The sequence below is a fragment of the Artemia franciscana genome, chromosome 16 (assembly GCF_032884065.1).
Source record: "Artemia franciscana chromosome 16, ASM3288406v1, whole genome shotgun sequence".
Classification (NCBI taxonomy): domain Eukaryota; kingdom Metazoa; phylum Arthropoda; class Branchiopoda; order Anostraca; family Artemiidae; genus Artemia; species Artemia franciscana.
This window is the reverse complement of record NC_088878.1, coordinates 27,747,608-27,766,620: the sequence shown is the minus strand read 5'-3', so window position 1 is coordinate 27,766,620 and position 19,013 is coordinate 27,747,608. Positions and strand designations below refer to the sequence as shown.

The 19,013-nt window shown below is 36.1% G+C and overlaps 1 protein-coding gene across 1 annotated transcript in view; it reads left to right on the top strand.

Moving 5' to 3' along the window:
• LOC136037307 (sodium/calcium exchanger 1-like) overlaps positions 1-19,013 on the top strand; it is a 62,461-nt gene that overhangs the window by 14,135 nt on the left and 29,313 nt on the right. Inside the window, exons 4-6 of the mRNA XM_065719958.1 lie at positions 1,672-1,763; positions 6,977-7,098; positions 18,004-18,190. Coding sequence (XP_065576030.1) covers positions 1,672-1,763; positions 6,977-7,098; positions 18,004-18,190 — 401 coding nt within the window. The remainder of the gene's footprint in view (positions 1-1,671; positions 1,764-6,976; positions 7,099-18,003; positions 18,191-19,013) is intronic.

Here is a 19,013-nt window from a genome sequence, read left to right as displayed (position 1 = left end):
AACGAGATACTGAGGAGGGGACAACCGCCCTCTTATACGTAATAATTTCTGTTCGTTTTGAGTTTTAATTTTGCTTCTTACTTTCGGATGAAAAAACTTGTCTTTTTTACTCAATTTCGGACCATTTTTTAAGAAAATGCCATGAAATATGACTCCCTTTCCACGAAAGATCCTTTAGACACTCCAATCCCATTGAAGCTTTCCCCCGGACAATTACCATTAATATCTGCAGATGGGAAACTGAGGCAGCAAAGAGAAAGTTAAACAAATAAAGACAATTTTTTTATAGGAATCCTGACAAATTTCCCCAGTGTAAAGTTTCCACTGAAAAATACCCCTGGAAACTTCGAACCCCATTGAGAATTCTCTCCGTGGAAAGTCTCCTCAGAAGAAATTTCCTTTAAATTTCTTTGGTAACTTAAAAAAAGCTTGAATAAACCGTCTCCCGATATTCAAGGATTATCGGTTCAGTACGATCACTCGGGAAAAAAAAAACAAATAAACACCAATCCGTAATCTTTCTTTTGGCTAAAATACAAAATTCCACATTTTTGTAGATAGGAGCTTGAAACCTTTGTAGTAGGGTTTTTTGATACGCTAAATCTTTGGATTCATTTTCATTAAGATTACTTGGCTTTTAGGGGGGTTGATTTTTTTTAGGGGGTTTGATTTTTTTTCTTCGATTCTATTTTAAAAGTTAATGGTACCTAACCCCCAACACCCTCTATACACCCCCATGAATTTAAATTGTTCATTTCAAATCTTACTTTAATGATTAAGCATGGATTATCTTCTCAAGAACTCCAACAGAGACAAAAATCCTCCTCCTCCACTCTAATCAGCTTAAAATTCCTAAAAATCGTGAAATATAGAGATTTCACCACTGTTTTAGACACACTCTTATAAAAGCTCCGAGGACAACCTCCGCTACCGTTTTTGGTAACGGAGGTTATACCGTTTCTTACCCCTTTATGAATTAATCGTCATGAAAGATTGTATCCAGGATTTTTGATTCTGGGGGGGGGGGACAGAGAAACCTTACAGAACGGATCAACATTTTGTTTATGTTTATTAGGGTTACTTTTTTACAAGACAAAAAAGTTTCTGCGAGCGAAGTGTAAACCTGGTAATCCTCAAAGCCCTGAAAAATGCCTTGATACCACGTACATTTGATATTAACCATAAATCCACTCGCTCTGTGGTAGTACAGCGAATTGATACTGTGTATGGCAATATGTGGCCCTGGTGATTACTAATGAAGATTTGTAATAAATAATAAATAATATTTTGTAAAAATAATAAATAATGATTGATAATAATATGATAATGATTGATAATTGATTGATTGATAATGATTGATAATTGATAATGATTGATAATGATAATTGATAATATTTGATAAAATAGTAATTATAATTGATAAAATTGATAATGATTGATAATGATTGATAAAAATAATAAATAATGATTGATAATAATATGATAATGATTGATAATTGATTGATTGATAATGATTGATAATTGATAATGATTGATAATGATAATTGATAATATTTGATAAAATAGTAATGATAATTGATAAAATTGATAATGATTGATAATGATTGATAAAAATAATAAATAATGAATGATAATAAATAATGATTTTGTAAGTGTTTAATTTAATTCCAGGAAAACTGTTGTCATACTTGTAAAGCCCACAAGGAGCTATGAAAAGGACGTATTTTTGAACTTCATCATAAGCGATCCCTATCAACAAGAACGTAAGTTTTTTTCTTGATTTTTCCCTACATACCGAATTGTGGGTAACTAGTGAATCAGACTAAAATAAATTAGTAAATAATGTAATCAATCAATTGCTCAATTAATTAAACCGTAATTTAGAATTAATTAGTAATAAATCTATTTAATTTTTTACAAATGAAAAAGTAATTAATTAGTTATGAAACAAAGTAATTACAAATGAAGTAATGAAATAATGAATTAATTAAATAAACTAAAATCAAGTTAACCTATAAGATAAAACAATGCCATCTAGTATTAGCCAGATAAATCATAAAGTTCTACCAAACATGTAAATATATTAAATAAAAATATTAAATAAAAATATTATTCTATTTTTGCTTTAAATTAGGCTAAAGATAAAAGAACCACTTTTACCGAAGGGACACAGCATGAATCTTTGATAATTTTTAGTTAATCTATTTTATTCTTACTAACATAGCCCTAATTATTTTGTAATTAATGGAAAGTAGTTTAAAACAAAAGAAACTTAATACTTCCATAGAGTTATAAGGCTTTGACCTTTAACTGAAATCCAAATTGCGATGTATTAAAATTAAGCTGAATTTAATATTTTTCAAGTTCAATCGGTTCATGATGCAATGAAAGTAATAATTTTTAATTCAAGTTAAAAAATATTAATTGTTTTTAACTCTAAGAACTTCTCATTTTTATAAGATAAGATCTATTACAAAAAGCCTGCGGGCCATAGTATCCCAGAATACAGTTTACAATTAAGGTTCAGGAACAAAATACAACTTTAGGAAAAAAAAAGAGTAACAAGAGACAAAAGAGAAATAGGCCAAGGTTCAACATATGAACCAGCAAGCACCAATCATAGAAACTGTAACAAGCTATCCCCTCAAACATTATTCCCTATGTTTAATCCCTAAACGAAGAAACTTACACAACTGTTTAATAGCACACGCGTCCCTCTCAGCCATCCACTCAATTAACCAGGTTTCACTCCCAAACACTCGTCCAAGACATTCATTCCACAATTCAGACAGCTTTTCACACTCAGATACAAAATGAAATAAGTTTTCATTCAAACATCCACACATAGGGCAAAAGTAGGGCCAAGCCGCCAGCCAAAACTTTTCCAAAATTTTCCTTCTCTCACCTAGATCGAAACTATCCCCTCTTACCAACAACAAATTCTTCAAATCCTCTGTATTAACCCAAAATTTAAAATAAACCTCCTCCCCACAACAGTCCTTAGCTTGGGAGTAAAACCTCAAGGACATAGCTTGGTCCTTATGAGCTTGCCACTCTTGGATTTCTTGGTCATTTAGGGTTAGCTGGACTTGCTTCCATACTCACATGCTACCACATATTGGACCTTTTCCTTCATTCCACAACTCCGAAAGGCCACAAAGATCCAGTATTTTCTTGACCTGATTTGGCCACAAATGACGCTGCCGTCCTGCAAGCTCTCCAAATAAGCTGCCTTAAGAATCCAAAATCTAGGTAGTCTATTATTTTCTCCTGAATTTCACCATTCTAACCAATCTAACACTCCTTAAGATAAAAAATCCTAAATCTCCTTTCAGTACCACTGAACTAAATGAATCCTTCAAACCTAAGATTCTCTTAAAATATCTTACCTGAACTACTTCTAGCTTAGCTGCTTCAGCAAAACCCCAAACCTTAGAACCCCAATGAGGACTAGAAGCTACTTTTGTCTGGAAAACTCTTTTCTAGATCTTCATTTCAGCTAACTAACCTAAATTATTTCTCAAAAGTATATTTATTAGCCTATTACCTCTTAAATTACAATCTTCAACATGCCTAGACATCCCCCTTAATGCACTAAACTTAACACCCAAATAAAACAAAATTGTTCTTTAACCTCTAACATCATTCCTCCAAAATTAAAATGAACCTCAGAATCAACAGCCCCTTTGCTTCTAAATACTAACATTACTGACTTCTTAGTGTTCAGCTCTAAATCCTCCTTTTCAAGATAATTTTTATTATATCTAATTGCTTCTGGAGATTGTATCTACTATCCGCCACTAGAGCTATGTCATCCGCGAATAACATACATGATAGCCTAAACCAATCCAAAGATACATAAGGGGCTCTATTAATTTTCATAAAACTGTCTAAATCATTAACATACAATGAGAAAAGCTTGGGAGATAAAGTACATCATTAATTCACACCCACATGAGACGTAACCAGCCTTGAAAATTTTCACATAGCCTTTACAACACATTTCCCCCTTCGATACATATCTGCTATTCTTGCTACAGAACAAGACAGCAAGCCTATTTCTAACAGAATTTCAATTAAAAACATTCTATTTACAGAGTCAAACACACTTTTCAGGTCTAAAAAGGCTATGAATAGCCGACCATTTTTACCTCTAGCGTATTTCCTTCTCAGCATATCCAAAGTAAAAATATGGTCAACAATACTGAATGCCGATCTGGATCCCGCTTGCATCGGGCTAAGTATTTTCTCCTTATCTAACCAATCTCTTAGCTTAAATTCCAGAACCTTACAAAGCAATTTGCTTTGCAAATCCAAAGCAATTTGCCCTCGCTCTTTACGCTAAAGTTTTTTTTAATGTTTTAAAAAGTAGAGTTGTGACAGAGTCAAACCTTAGCGTAAAGAGCGGGGCGTTGAGGAGGTGACAACCCCTTCAATCTACGGAATAATTTCTGTTCGTTTTAAGTTTTAATGTCGCTCCTTACTTGCAGATAAAAAAAACTTATTTTTATTTTTCCCTCTAGCGTATTTCCTTCTCATCATATCCAAAGTAAAAATATGGTCAACAGTGCTGAGTGTCGATCTGAATCCCCCTTGCATCGGGCTAAGTATTTTGTCCTTATCTAACCAACCTCTTAGCCTAAATTCCAGAACCTTAAAAAGTATTTTGCTTCCCAAATTTTCCATTAAGAAAGACCTGTAGTTTTCATGTAACTTCCTATTACCTTTCTTAAACTCTATATACTATAAACTATATGCTCTTCGTAATCTACAATGAAGTGTGATACATTAAACGAAATGGGCCGCTCAATGCTAGTTCCAAATTATGAGAGACGACTAAACAATTTGATTATTTGAAGGGATTGGTGTGAATTCTGATGTTAGTCCTTAAGGACTAACTAAGACTTGTTAGGCATATATAAAGTCAAATCAGGAAAATCTAATCATGGTATCAACATAAGCACCACGAGTTGGTATTCAATATACGATAATTTAGGGGGAAGTGAAATTTAGGAAGGAGGTGAAATTCGTCATTTTTTTCAATTTTCCAATGAAAATGCAAAGAAAAGGAGTCTTTTATGAAGATATACTCCGAATACGGTGCTTTTCAAGACTCAGAAGCTGGATAATTTCTCTCAGAGGAGAGCAAATATACTCCCTGCCCCCTTTTGATTGGTACCATTTATTACACCACTTATAAAGGCTGAAACTTTAATAGGATCATCTAGAGCTGCCCAATCGGTCATTGATTTCTTAATCCAAAAGAAATTCGTACAATTGTGTCTCATGAGGCGCGTTTTGAAAGTTTATCATATATTATGATTGCACGTCAAAGAAAAACTTTTAAAATAATATTGTATTAACATTTATGAAATTAATTGTACTATGGAAAAACCAAGTTTTTTTTTGCAACTTCGAACCCTAAAGATTACTCACACGTATTCGTAACAATACCCACGTTGTAAGGGTAGAAGAGAGGCATAGTCCTAATACTGTCCTCAGTACTGTTCATTATCCTTTTACAGAGTTGTGAGAATGGGACTTCATTTCCTCAGTTTTTATTCAATAGAATTTCCTCTAGAAAATTTGAAAAAAACATTCTTCAAGGGTAAGTTTCATGGCCCATAGGTAGAGATATACCAACATACTTTTCATTGAAATTGTGGGATGTGGAGAGGTGATGCGGGGAAAATTTTCAATTTAATGCCCAATTTTATACTAAAAAAGAAGAGAAATGAAGCACAATTTATAACATTTAAATTTACCAAAATGCATATATTTGGAAGAAAATCTGAATGCAAGAAATTAATGGAGCGTGGTAATCCCCTTCTTCCCTGGTACAACCCTACATGTAGGCTCGTGTGCTATAATATTAAATAAAAGAAAAGTTTTTCAGCTGAAAGTAAGGAGCAACGTTAAAACTTAAAACAAACAGAAATTATTACAAACACTAAGAAACTAAATGTTAAGTATTTTCAGTGCTAAGAAAGAAATTATTATTCCTCAGTACCTCACTCTTTACGCTAAAGTTTATTTCAGAACTTTTAAAAATGCTTATTATATAGGAGTCATTTTAATAACTGCAACAAAAAGTCAAAATTTAGCGTAAATGGCGAGGTATTGAACAGGGGCCAACAACTCTCATATGCGTAATGATTTCTGTTCGTTTAAAATTTTAATGTTGCTCCTTACTTTTAGTTGAAAAAAGTTTTTTTTTTAATTAAATTTCGGATAGTTTTTTGAATAGTACTGGGAAGTACTGATGTACTTACGAAGTATGGAAGTACTGAAAGTACTGATGTGTAACATTAAACTTCATGAATTCTGTATATTTTGAATAATCATCAAAATTTGGTAAATTCGATGTACCTATTTTTACCAAGACCGTTTCTTAGAATTTTGGTTACTCTTTAGCTGCATCACTTCTTAATTATTACAGTTCGTTACCACAAACCGTTTGAAAATGCTACAATATTACTACTCCTATTGCTACAAAACTTGGTACGGTATTAAGGAAGTAAAAATAGGTAAAACTGAACGTCCTTGTTATTCCTTGATTTTTGGCATTTTGTTTAAAAACAACCCCAGTATAGACGCGTCTGCTTAGCTGTACCCCACAAAACCCACCCTTAACATGCCTGAATTAAATTAGTCCACCATAACTTAACTAAGCAAAAGCCTTTGTAATAATAAAACCACATATCCAGGTTCTGGAATCCCTCAGGGATCGATACAAAATCCAAAATAATTCTTATCCGCAAACATTATCTATTATATACAATTCATAATCTCTTAATAGTCATCTGTTGTTGAAAGGACTGTCTGGAGACGAAGAGAAGGGAATATGTTCTTTTGGCTATCTTGTTATTTGTTTCTTTTTGTGAGTCACTTTTATCTAACAGATCCTTTGGAGTGAAAGTCTTTCCTCCAACAAATTTTATCGCCTTAGTTCACATGAAAACGAGATTATTTACAGGAGATGGTCTTTTCAAATTAAGTAACTCAAAAATTCAGACGCAGTATAGATTGGATGGTAAGCCACAGCTTGGTGAAATAACGAGAATGCAGATTCGTATTAAAGAAAATAGAGAATTTAAGGTGAGTCTTTATTTAAATAAATATGGGTACTTGTGAACACCCTATCGTTCAAGTTGTTCATTCATTGACGTATGATAGAACCTTTTTTTTTCATTCATTTTTTTTCATCTTAGAATGAAACAAGATGAAGAGAACTGACAGAATAGATGGAAAATATTTAAAATGGGCAATATATTTGCACATTAGGGCTGGAGAGAGGGGGGGGGTAAAGTATTTGGACAGTGTGAAGTTAGAAAACAACTCTTACTACTTAAAATAGAGAATAACTCGACCTAAAACATTTGGTATGCCGACACGCAATACTAGCAATATAGCCATATCCTCTTCCATGACACACTACTTTCTTCGATTCCCGCTCCTAATAATTTTTTTTAGAACTTCTCAAGATAAAGGTGCTTGTTAAGGAATGGGGGCTGTTTTCTTCAAGGTACAGGTGTTTGTTACGTAGTAGGAAGTATGTGACTTGTTAAATTTATTGATGATGACACATTCTTGTGTTACTTGTTAAATGTATTGAGGACTACGTAATTTCGTGCGACTTGTTAGGTTTATTTAGAATGACATAATCTCGCTTGATATGTTGTTAGAGTTCAGCACCCATGAGGAGTTCTCAGTTGTAACTGACGACGGTGAACACGTGGGTGTTACGTAATGACGGCACAAATGTTATGTTAGGTAACGACGTCGCACGTGTTGGTGTTACATTATGATGGTGCACACGTGGGATGTTGCGTAATATTTCAAGAGATGTTTTTTTTCAAGATTTCATTTTTCTTTCAAGGTTTTTTTTTCTCCAAGGCGTATTTTTTCATTGAGATATTTTCTTCAAGATTAATATTTATTTCAAGGCGTTGTTTTTGAGATATCTTTTTCTTCTATATTTTTCCTTTTGCCTTCAAGAATTTCTTTTACCAAGATTTTTTTTGTTTGAAATATTTTGTTCAAGATTTTTTAGCCTGAAACAGTGCCTTACTCATCTGCACCAATATGTAATTTATGTTGTTATGATTCAGAAAATACTTTCACAGTAAAAACTTTTAAGCCGACCAGATCAGGGGGCATTGAAGGGATTTGGAGGGGTAAGCTGGAATTCTCGGAAAACGTGAAAATCCAGGTACCTTAAGAATGGGTAATAGGATCTCAATGAAACTTGATATATAGAAGATTCTTATATCTCAGTTGCTGCATTTTCAATTTGAATCGGATCTGGGGACATAGAGGGTTGGAGGGGGAAACATAAATCTTGGAAACCGGAAATCTTGGAAAACGCTTAGAGTGGAGAAATTGGGATGAAACTTGACGGGAAGAATAAGCACAAGATAAAGATACGAGATTGACATAATTGGTACGGATCCGTTCTCCTCAGGGGAGCTGGGAGTTGTTAATTTGGAAAAATAATAAATATTGAGGTATTTTTAACTTAAGAACGGGTGACCATATCTTAATAAAATTTGATATTTGGAAGGAACTCATGTCTCGGAGCTCTTATTTCAAATCCCGATCAGATCTGTTGACATTGGGGGGAGCTGGAGGGGGAAACCAGAAATCTTGGAAAATGCTTATAAATGTCGTAGATACGTGAGTGGCGTAACCGGACTGGGTCTGCTCTCTTTGGGGGAGTTAGGTGGTGGGGCTCAGTGCTTTGGCGAGTTTGGTGCTTTTGGACGTGCTAGGATGATGGAAATTGGTAGGTGTGTTAGGGAGCTGTACAAATTGACTTGATAAAGTCGTTTTCACCGATTCAAATATCTGGGGGGCTGAAGGGAAAGGGAAATTTAGAAAAATTGAGGTGTTTTTTAACTTGCGAGTGGGTGATCGGATATTAATGAATTTTGATATTTAGAAGGACGTCGTGACTAAGAGCTCTTATTTTAAATCCCGACCGGCATTAAGCCTCTGATTTTCCTTTTAAAGCAATCTATGGATTCGACAAAAACAAACACAAACACACAGAGTTGGGCACAGAAAACTCACAAAGATAGGCAAAAACACGGCCAGACAAACAGGCGCGTTTAGAGAGGGAGCAAAACACAGAGAGTCAGTCACACAAACACATAAAAACAGACAAAGAGACAGGTGAACGCACAGTCAGACACACACAGGAACACAGCAAACATACAGTCACATACACCAGCATAATGAGAGAGAGACATATTAAAATACAGTCAGAAACGCAAACAAACAAAGACAGACGCAGAGACGCAGACAGACGCAAACACCGAGTTTGATACACAGGCATGGTGTGAGAAAGAGAGGGAAGGAGAAGGAGAGAGGGGGGATAGAGAGGGATGGAGAGACAAAACATACGCAAACACACAACGTCAGACACGAAAACATACAAAAAAAGACACAGAGACAGACAAAGACACAAGCAAGGTGACAGAGCCAAAAAACAAACACTAATACACAGAGTCAGACAAACACAAAGAAAAACACAGAGACAGGCAATCACACAGTCAGATACAAAAGAGCAGTGAGAGAGAGAGAGTCCAAAACCCCCACAAACACACAGAGACGGACAAAAACAAAGGCACGGTTAAAGAGAGAGAGAGAGAGAGAGAAAAAAAAAACACGTAGAGTTAGACAAAAAATACACTAAGTTTGGACACAGAGACAGGCAAACACACAGTCAAATGTAGAGGCAAAATGAGAGAGAGAAAGGGAGAGAAAAAAGACACACTCACACACACCGAATCAGATACACAAACGCGCAAAGGCAGAAATAGAGACAGGCATACGCAGTTTTATTCTAAAAACTGACATATAAGGCACACACAGTCACTTACAGGCACGTTGAGAGAGAGACACATAAACGCAGTCCCAACTGATACAGTCCCTGAACCCGATAACATCAATGATGAAATGTAAGGGGTGGTTGTTAAAAGTTGTGTATGAACCCAAAATGGAATATTTGACACCTCAGGAGAAAATCTGATGAAGTATTTTATGAGATTGATTAAAACCATTCATTTTTTTTATGATGATATTCCACATGCCACTATTTCAATCAAAATATTGTATTAAATTTCTTTGGTATGTTTCCATTATTTCTAGGGTAAGCATAAAACTCCAACCCTTAGAAGGTTTATTCAAAAGTCAGACATACAAGAAAAGGAACTTTCAGATACAACACAGCGTCTCACACAAAAACACACAAAGATAGACAAATATACATATAAAAACATATTCAGACACACAGGTACGGTGAGACAAAGAGAAAGACAGAGAGAGAGAGAGAGAGAGAGAGAGAGAGAGAGAGAGAGAGAGAGAGAGAGAGAGAGAGCCACACACAAACTTAGAGTCAGACATACAAAGAGAGACACAGAGACAGGCAAACATACAATAAGACAAACAAACAAGATGAAAAAGAAACAAAAACACATAAACACGAAGAAACAAACACACAAAGTCAGACAAACATAAATAGAAGGACAGATATGGAGACAGAAAAACGCACAGTCAGAAACATAGGTGCAGTGAAAGAGAAGCAAAAACATGCACAGAAAACAAAGTCAGACGAACAAACACACAAAGACTGACATAGAGACAGGTAAACACACAGTCAGACACACAGATACGTTGAGACAGTGAGAGAAAAAATGCACAGAGTTAGACAACCAAACACTCAAAGACGGACACAGAGACATGCAAATGTAAAGTAAGACACACGAAGGTACGGTGAGAGAGTGAGAAAAACATACAAAAAATAAAGGACAGTAAGAGAAAATTATATGAACTCAGACAACCAAACACTCAAAGACGAACACAGAGAGAGGCAAACGCATAGTAAGACACGCGCAGGTGAAAGACTGAGAAAAACATACACAAATACACAGAGTCAGACACATAAACAAGCAAAGATAGACACAAAGACATGCAAACACACATTCAGACACATAGGGACAGTGAGAGAGAGACAAAACATACAGAAACACACAAAGACAGGCTCAGAGACAGTTAAAGTCACTATCAGACGATCAAATACGGTTAGAGAGAGAGGTAAAAACACAAAAACACACAAATTCTGACACCAAACAAAAAAAAACAGACACAGAGACAGGCAACACACAGTCAGACAGACAAACATTGAAAGACAGACACGGAGACAGGCAAACACAGATTCAGACACGCAGGCACGGTGAGAGAAAGAAAGAGAGAGAAACAAAAACACACAAACACAAAAATTCAGACACGAAAACGCACAAAGACAAACACAGAGACAGGCAAACACACAGTCAGACACACAGGCAGAGTGAAAGAGAGATAAAAACTTGCATAAATATATATGTTTAGTGGATTAATCCTTTTAAATACACGCTACTAGGTTAGGTTAACCTAACCGACATAACCTACACACGGTAGATTAGGCTAGGTTAGGTTAGTTTCAATGAAGTGTTTTTGTTTCAGACTCTGTGTATTTCTCTTTATTTCTCTCTCTCTCTCTCTCTCTCTCTCTCTCTCTCTCTCTCTCACTCTCTCTCTCTCTCTCAACGTGCATGTAAGTGACTGTGTTTAAGCTTTTCTTTATCTCTGCCTTTGTCAGTTTTTAGAATAAATCTGTGTGTGCATGTCTCTATTTCTGCTTTTGCGCGTTTGTGTGTCTGATTCTGTGTGTGTGAGTGTGTCTTTTCTCTCTCTCTTTCTCTCTCTCATTTTGCCTCTACATTTGACTGTGTGTTTGCCTGTCTCTGTGTCCAACTTAGTCGTTTTTTGTCTAACTCTGCGTGTTTTTGTGTCTCTCTTTCTCTTTCTCTCTCTCTCTCATATTGCCTCTCTCTCTCACTATGCATGTGTGTGTGACATTGTGTTTGCCTGTTACTGTGTCTGTCCTTGTGCGTTTGAATCTGTGTGTTTGCTTGTGTTTTTGTCTTTCTGTCACCATGCCTCTGTGAGTAAGTGTATGTTCAACTTTCTTTGTGCCTGTCTTTGTGTGTGTTTTTGTCTTTCTTTTACGCTGCCTGTGTGTCTGACTGCGTTTGTCGGTCTCTTTGTCAGTCTTTGTGTCTTTGTGTGTCTGACTCTTTATTTTTGTGTGTGTTTTGTTTCTCTCTCTCAGCATGCCTTTGTGTTTGCCTGTCCCTGTGTCTATCTTTCTGTGATTTTCCGTGGGATTCTGTGTGTTTGAGTGTGTTTTTGTCTCCCTTACATAGTGCCTGTGTGTCTGAGTGCGTTTGTTAGTCTCTTTGTCACCAATTGTGTGTCTGAATCTTTATTTTTTGTGTGTTTTTTGTCTCTCTCTCTCTCTCTCTCTCTCTCTCTCTCTCTCTCTCTCTCTCTCTCTCTCTCTCTCTCTCTCTCTCTCTCTCTCTAACCGTGCCTTTGTTTTTGTCCGTCTCTGTGTGTTTGTGGGTGTTTTGGACTCTCTCTCTCTCTCTCACTGTTCTTTTGTATCTGAATTTGTGTTTGTCTGACTCTGTGCATTAGTGTTTGTTTTTTGGCTCTATCACCTTCCTTGTGTCTTTGTCTGTCTCTGTGTCTTTCTTTTTTTTTGTGTCTGACGTTGTGTGTTTGTGTATGTTTTGTCTCTCCATCCCTCTCTGTCATATGTTCTTCTGTTTCATTAAATATCGATGTAAATTGGAATAGATAAACAAGGTCATCTCCATGGGATACTCCTACAAAAGAAAACACGTAGTTAATTTATAATATTTTACTTACACTTCAAAATAAATTAAATACAGAGAAAAAAGAAGTAATGGCATTCTAATTTAATATAATTCTAATCTAAAAGAAGACCTTTTTCTACCTAAAACTGTTTGCCTATCTGGACTGCTGCAAGTTCTCTCTCTCTCTCTCTCTCTCCTCTCTCTCTCTCTCTCTCTCTCTCTCTCTCCCTCTCTCTCTCTCTCTCCCTCTCTCTCTGTCTCTCCCTCTCTCCCTCTCCCTCCCTCTCTCTCTCTCTCTCTCTCTCTCTCTGTCTCTCTCTCTCTCTCTCTCTCTCTCTCTCTCTCTCACTCTCTCTCTCTCTCTCCTCTCTCTCTCTCTCTCTCTCCTCTCTCTCTCTCTCCTCTCTCTTTCTCCCTCTCCGTCCCTCTCTCTCTCTCTCTCCCTCTCTCTCTCTCTCTCTCTCTCTCTCTCTCTCTCTCTCTCTCTCTCTCTTCTCTCTCTCTTACACCATGCCTGTGTATCAAACTCGGTGCTTGCCTGTCTCTGCCTCTGTCTTTGTGTGTTTGCGTTTCTGACTGTATTTTAATATCTCTCTCTCTCTCATTATGCTGCTGTATGTGACTGTATGTTTGCTGTGTTCCTGTGTGTGTCTGTCTGTGCGTTCACCTGTCTCTTTGTCTGTTTTTATGTGTTTGTGTGACTGACTCTCTGGGTTTTGCTCCCTCTCTAAACGCGCCTGTTTGTCTGGCCGTGTTTTTGCCTATCTTTGTGAGCTTTGTGTGCCCAACTCTGTGTGTTTGTGTCTGTTTTTGTCGAATCTATAGTTTGCTTGAAAAGGAAAATCAGAGGCTTAATGCTGGTCGGGATTTGAAATAAGAGCTCTTAGTCACGACGTCCTTCTAAATATCAAAATTCATTAATATCCGATCACCCACTCACAAGTTAACAAACACCTCAATTTTTCTAAATTTTCTTCTCCCTTCAGCCCCCCAGATATTTGAATCGGTGAAAACGACTTTATCAAGTCAATTTGTACAGCTCCCTGACACACCTACCAATTTCCATCGCTCTAGCACGTCCAGAAGCACAAAACTCGCCAAAGCACTGAACCCCACCACCTAACTCCCTCAAAGAGAGCAGACCCAGTCCGGTTACGCCAGTCACGTATCTACGACATTTATAAGCATTTTCCAAGATTTCTGGTTTCCCCCTCCAGCTCCCCCCAATGTCAACAGATCTGATCGGGATTTGAAATAAGAGCACCAAGACATGAGTTCCTTCCAAATATCAAATTTTATTAAGATCTGGTCACCCGTTCTTAAGTTAAAAATACCTCGATATTTCTAATTTTTACAAATTAATAACTCCCAGCTCTCCCAAGGGGAACGGATCCGTACCAATTATGTCAATTTCGTATCTATATCTTGTGCTTATTCTTCCCGTCAAGTTTCTTCCCAATATCTCCACTCAAAGCGTTTTCCAAGATTTCCGGTTTCCAAGATTTCTGTTTCCCCCTCCAACCCTCTATGTCCCCGGATCCGATTCAAATTGAAAATGGAGCATCTGAGACATAAGATTCTTCTATATATCAAGTTTCATTGAGATCCTATCACCCATTGTTAAGGTACCTCGATTTTCACGTTTTCCGAGAATTCCGGCTTCCCCCTCCAGCTCCCTTTAATGTCCCCGGATCTGGTCGGTTTAAAAGTTTTTTATTGTTTTAAAAATTAGAGTTGAGAGAAAGTCAAACTTTAGCGTAAAGAGCGGGGCGTTGAAGAGGGAACAGCCCCTTCCATATACGAAGTAATTTCTGCTCGTTTTAAGTTTTAATGTGGCTCCGTTCTTTCAGTCAAAAAAGCTTGTTTTTTTTATTTAATTTCTAAACGTTTTTGAATTAATGCGTGCTTTGATTTTGGCTTTCTGCACATAAATAATTAAAACGATAATTGCTGATTAAATTTTTTGGGCTAAATGGCCTTCTCTTAGTTTTGATCGGACGATTTTGAAAAAAAGAGGAACGTTGGAGGATGCCTAGTTCTCCTCGAAGTTTTTGCTTACTTAAAAGGCTACTGGAAGTTTTAATTTTTTACGAACATTTTTATTAGTAAAAAATATATGTAGCTTGCGAATTAACTAACGTAACGAACTTATATATTTGTATGTTTGTATTAGATATATGAGAGGGTTTGCTCCCTCGTCAGTACCTCGTTTCTTACACTAAAGCTTAACTTTTGTCCCAATTCCTTAAGAATCACCCCTGAGTCACAAAGGCCATAGAATAAATAGTTGTAATTACTAAAAATACTCTAGCTTAAAGAGCAATGTATTAGGAAGAGGTGAGCCCCTCATATGCGTAATAATTTCTGTTCGTTTTGAGTTTTAATGCTGCTCCTTACTTTCAGTTGAAAAAACATTTTCATGTTAATTTTTTCATAGTTCTTTTAAATAATGCTAGAGAATCCTGCTCCCCCTTCATGGAAATTATCTTCCCTCATGACAAATTCCTCCATAAAAAGATCCTCCCACATAACTTCCTCCCCTCAACCCCCCAAAACTAAAAAATTTCCCCTGAAAATGTCTGTACACTTCCCAATAACCATTACTATATGTAAACACTGGTCAAAGTTTGCAACTTGCTGCCCCTCTCACGGGAACTGTGGGGGAGTAAATTGTCCCCACAAATATAGTTATTACGTTTTTTGACTATATTGAATACAATGTCTATCTCAGAATTTTGATCCGGTGACTTTGGGAAAAATGGGCTTGGGAGGGGGGCCTAAGTGCACTCTTGTTGTTTGGATACTTAAAAAGGGCACTAGAAATTTTAGTTTCCGCTAGTATGATCCCTCTCGTGATATTCTAGGACCACTGGATTGATACAATCACCCCTGAAAAAAACAACAACAAAAAACAAACAAACAAATGAACACGCATCTGTGATTTGTCTTCTGGCAGAATATACAAGATTCCACATATTTCTAGATAGGAGCTTTAATCTTCTACAGTAGGGATCTCTGATATGTTGAATCTGATGGTGTGATTTTTGTTAAGATTCTATTACTTTTAGAGGGAGTTCCCCTCTATTTTCTAAAATAAGGCAAATTTTCTCAGGCTCGTAACTTTTGATGGATAAGACTAAACTTGATGAAACTTGTATACTTAAAATCAGCATTAAAATGCAGTTCTTTTGATGCAACTATTGGTATCAAAATTCTGTTTTTTAGAGTTTCGGTTACTATTGCGCCGTGTCACTCCTCACTACAGTTCGTTAACACGAACTGTTTGAACACATGGCGAGCAAATTCTTTTGATCGAAACTGGACAAAAAAAGGAGCAACTTTATCTGGTCTTTGAGAATTATTTGACCCAACTCTAAATCGCAGAACACGAACTATGTCTTAGGTTACTATTGAGCCGGGTCGCTCCTTACTACAGTTCGTTACCACGAACTGTTTGCTATTAGTTAGACCCATTTTGACGAACAATACGCGCTTCATGGCCCGTATTTTTCGGCGACATCTAAAAACATACATATTCATGCATGTTTTTGGATATTTTCCATTCAGTTCAAATTTAGGACAAAACTCGAAACGTACTGTATCATAGATGTCTGAAACAATTATTTCAACTAGAAACTTGGCATGAAAATTAGCTACATTCTTCAAAGTTGATTTTTTCAGCTTTTCTTTAATTTTTGTCTCGATTTCTTTGTAGCCACTAGATTTTGTTTTGTAGAACCAAGTTCATTCTCTGTAACCACTACTAGTATACGGAGATTAGGAGTGGGACCTGAGGGTAGGCTATTCGCTACCGAATCTTTCCCTTGTTTTAGAAACTGTTGGTAGACATCAGGATGATTCTTAAGCTCTGCAAACCCATGATTAACTCCCTTAATTTTCTTTGTTAATGCTTTCTTCTCATTGCCATAAAATTTAAGTAAACCCTTGACGGATAGAACATGACGGTTGTGGTTTTTGCCATAGCAAAGAAAAAACAATTCGCTGTCTCTGGTATTTGTCTTCATTCCTGCTCGGATTTGAACCGGCCATAGGAGATAACCCGTAAATTTGGCAACGAACAGATCTTCGACTTTAATGTTAGCCGAATCCATGAAAGCAAGAATAAACATAAAAAATCAATAAAATTAGAATTTGATTAACATCAGACAGAGACAAAAAGAAACTCATCTTTATGTGGGCAAGCCCACGGATGGCAGTGGCAATCATCTTATTTGTCGGTGGCCTGATGGACCACGGAGACCTGCTGATTTTTAACCATCGTACTCAGATATCCAGAACGCCATCCACAAATACAATCCAATTTTCTCCACACATCACACTTGGCTACCGTATCCAAATTTATAAATCTGAGTGCACAAAAATTTAAAGTGTCAGATTCTACAACTTTTGTAATCACTGAATTAATTCAAGGTTAAAGAATCAAGTTCAAACAATTCAAAAGTTAAAACAGGTGTATTCTCTTTGAGAGCTAGTTCAAGACTAAACAAGACTAACAAAGCTTAACTTTGATAAACATTGAATAAAGCTTGCTGACAGTATTCTTTGCTACTAAAATACGAATTAACTGCGTCTGACAACACTTCCTCTCTGCCAAAAGAGAAAACAACAGTAAAATGTGGCATACAGTTTAGCTTGATGCTGCTTTGTATAGGAGGTAGTGCCGGATCCAGGTGGGGGCATGGGGGGCACACGCCCCCGTAACGTAGTGGTGGATTTTGGGGTAATATCATGTTGCCATATTAAACATCATATTTTTCGTAGAGGGTAAGCAGCTTTTCATTTTTTATGGCGGGGTGGTTTCTATAACTTACTTTTTTTGTATTAATATTTTTACATCATTTTAATTTCAACAGTTTTACTAGAACTTAAACCCTCAGCAGATTTTAGATTACATTTACGACCATTTCCACAACCTAACTACGGCGTATAATCGTTGAAGTTCTCTTTAAATTGCTGGTATTTCTTTGTTCGCAAGTTCATCGGAGTAAAATATTTTGCACCCCCGCTAAAATAATCCTGGATCCGCCTTTGATAGGAGGGGGGTCAAAATTTTGAGTAGGCAAAAAAATACTGCTACCACTTTTTAAAATAGAATAACGATGACTAATTTTTTGAATTTATTGGTGGAGGGTGTGGCAGGATTCAGTAAACCTCTTATTGATAAGCTGTTGATTGAAACCTAGTCTCAAAGAAATCAATTAACTGCAAGTTGATCGTTCTTTTTTTACTAATTAAAAATGCCAATACTGCTTTGTAATTGAGTTTTATTTTTTTTAAGAACCATGTTGACGCAATCTTGAAAAGGACAAATCATTCCCTGAAATACGGAACTGAATTATGGTTTAATCAGTTCAAGGATTCTTTCATATTAAAAGAAGAAAACGAAAAGCTGAACATGGGTAAAGCAGTACTGAGAATTCTCAATGTTCCTTGGAAAATATTTGCTGCTTTTGTACCACCTGAAGGTAGGCCATGGATTTATATATTAATTTTGTGAAATTGGCCTCTTCATATTTCTATTATATTCCTATTATTTTAAAGAAAAACGTAGCTAGTACCAAGGAAAGTAAACGAAAAGATCTGTCAGTTAAAGTGACTGAAAACTTTTCCAACCTTGAAATCCTTTTAAACCAACTGCTTGATACTATCTACAAAAAGACAATTCCCTCTTAACAACCATTGGAAGTAACTATTTCCCAACTTATAGTTTTTCTTAAATTTCCTAATCCCAATATGATTTATGATAAAGTAAAAAGATCAGAGTTTTTGTATTTTCTTTTGGTTATTTGATAATTTATCAATAAAATAGAACTGAACTGCTGACCAATCCGAGCGTTTTCCATCATTGTATTTATTCATTTTATTCATTGTATTAGGTATCTTTAATAAAAATTTTTATTTATCTGCTAATAATGCATAATAAAATGAAATTTCTTAGGACTGTTTGAGTGATGTTTTCTTGTATGTACAGATATAAGAGGTCGGTTTACGCTTAAGAACTATAGACATTCTGTTGGCTACTGTAAAATATTACTCCAGAACCCCTCCCTCATATTTCTAAAAAAATAAAATTGTATGACTTATTCTGCACGTTCTTTTCTTTCTTATTTATTTTCACAGCATCTTAGTTTTCTCTAGGACTTCTTCCAGGGAGAAAACCGTTTTCTCCAGGTTTTCTCAGGATTTCATTCTGTGAAACGAGAAATATTAACATTCCTAACTTGAACCTTTCATGGGGTCATTATGGTTTAAACCAAAGATTCAAAATAGCTACCACAACTAACACTA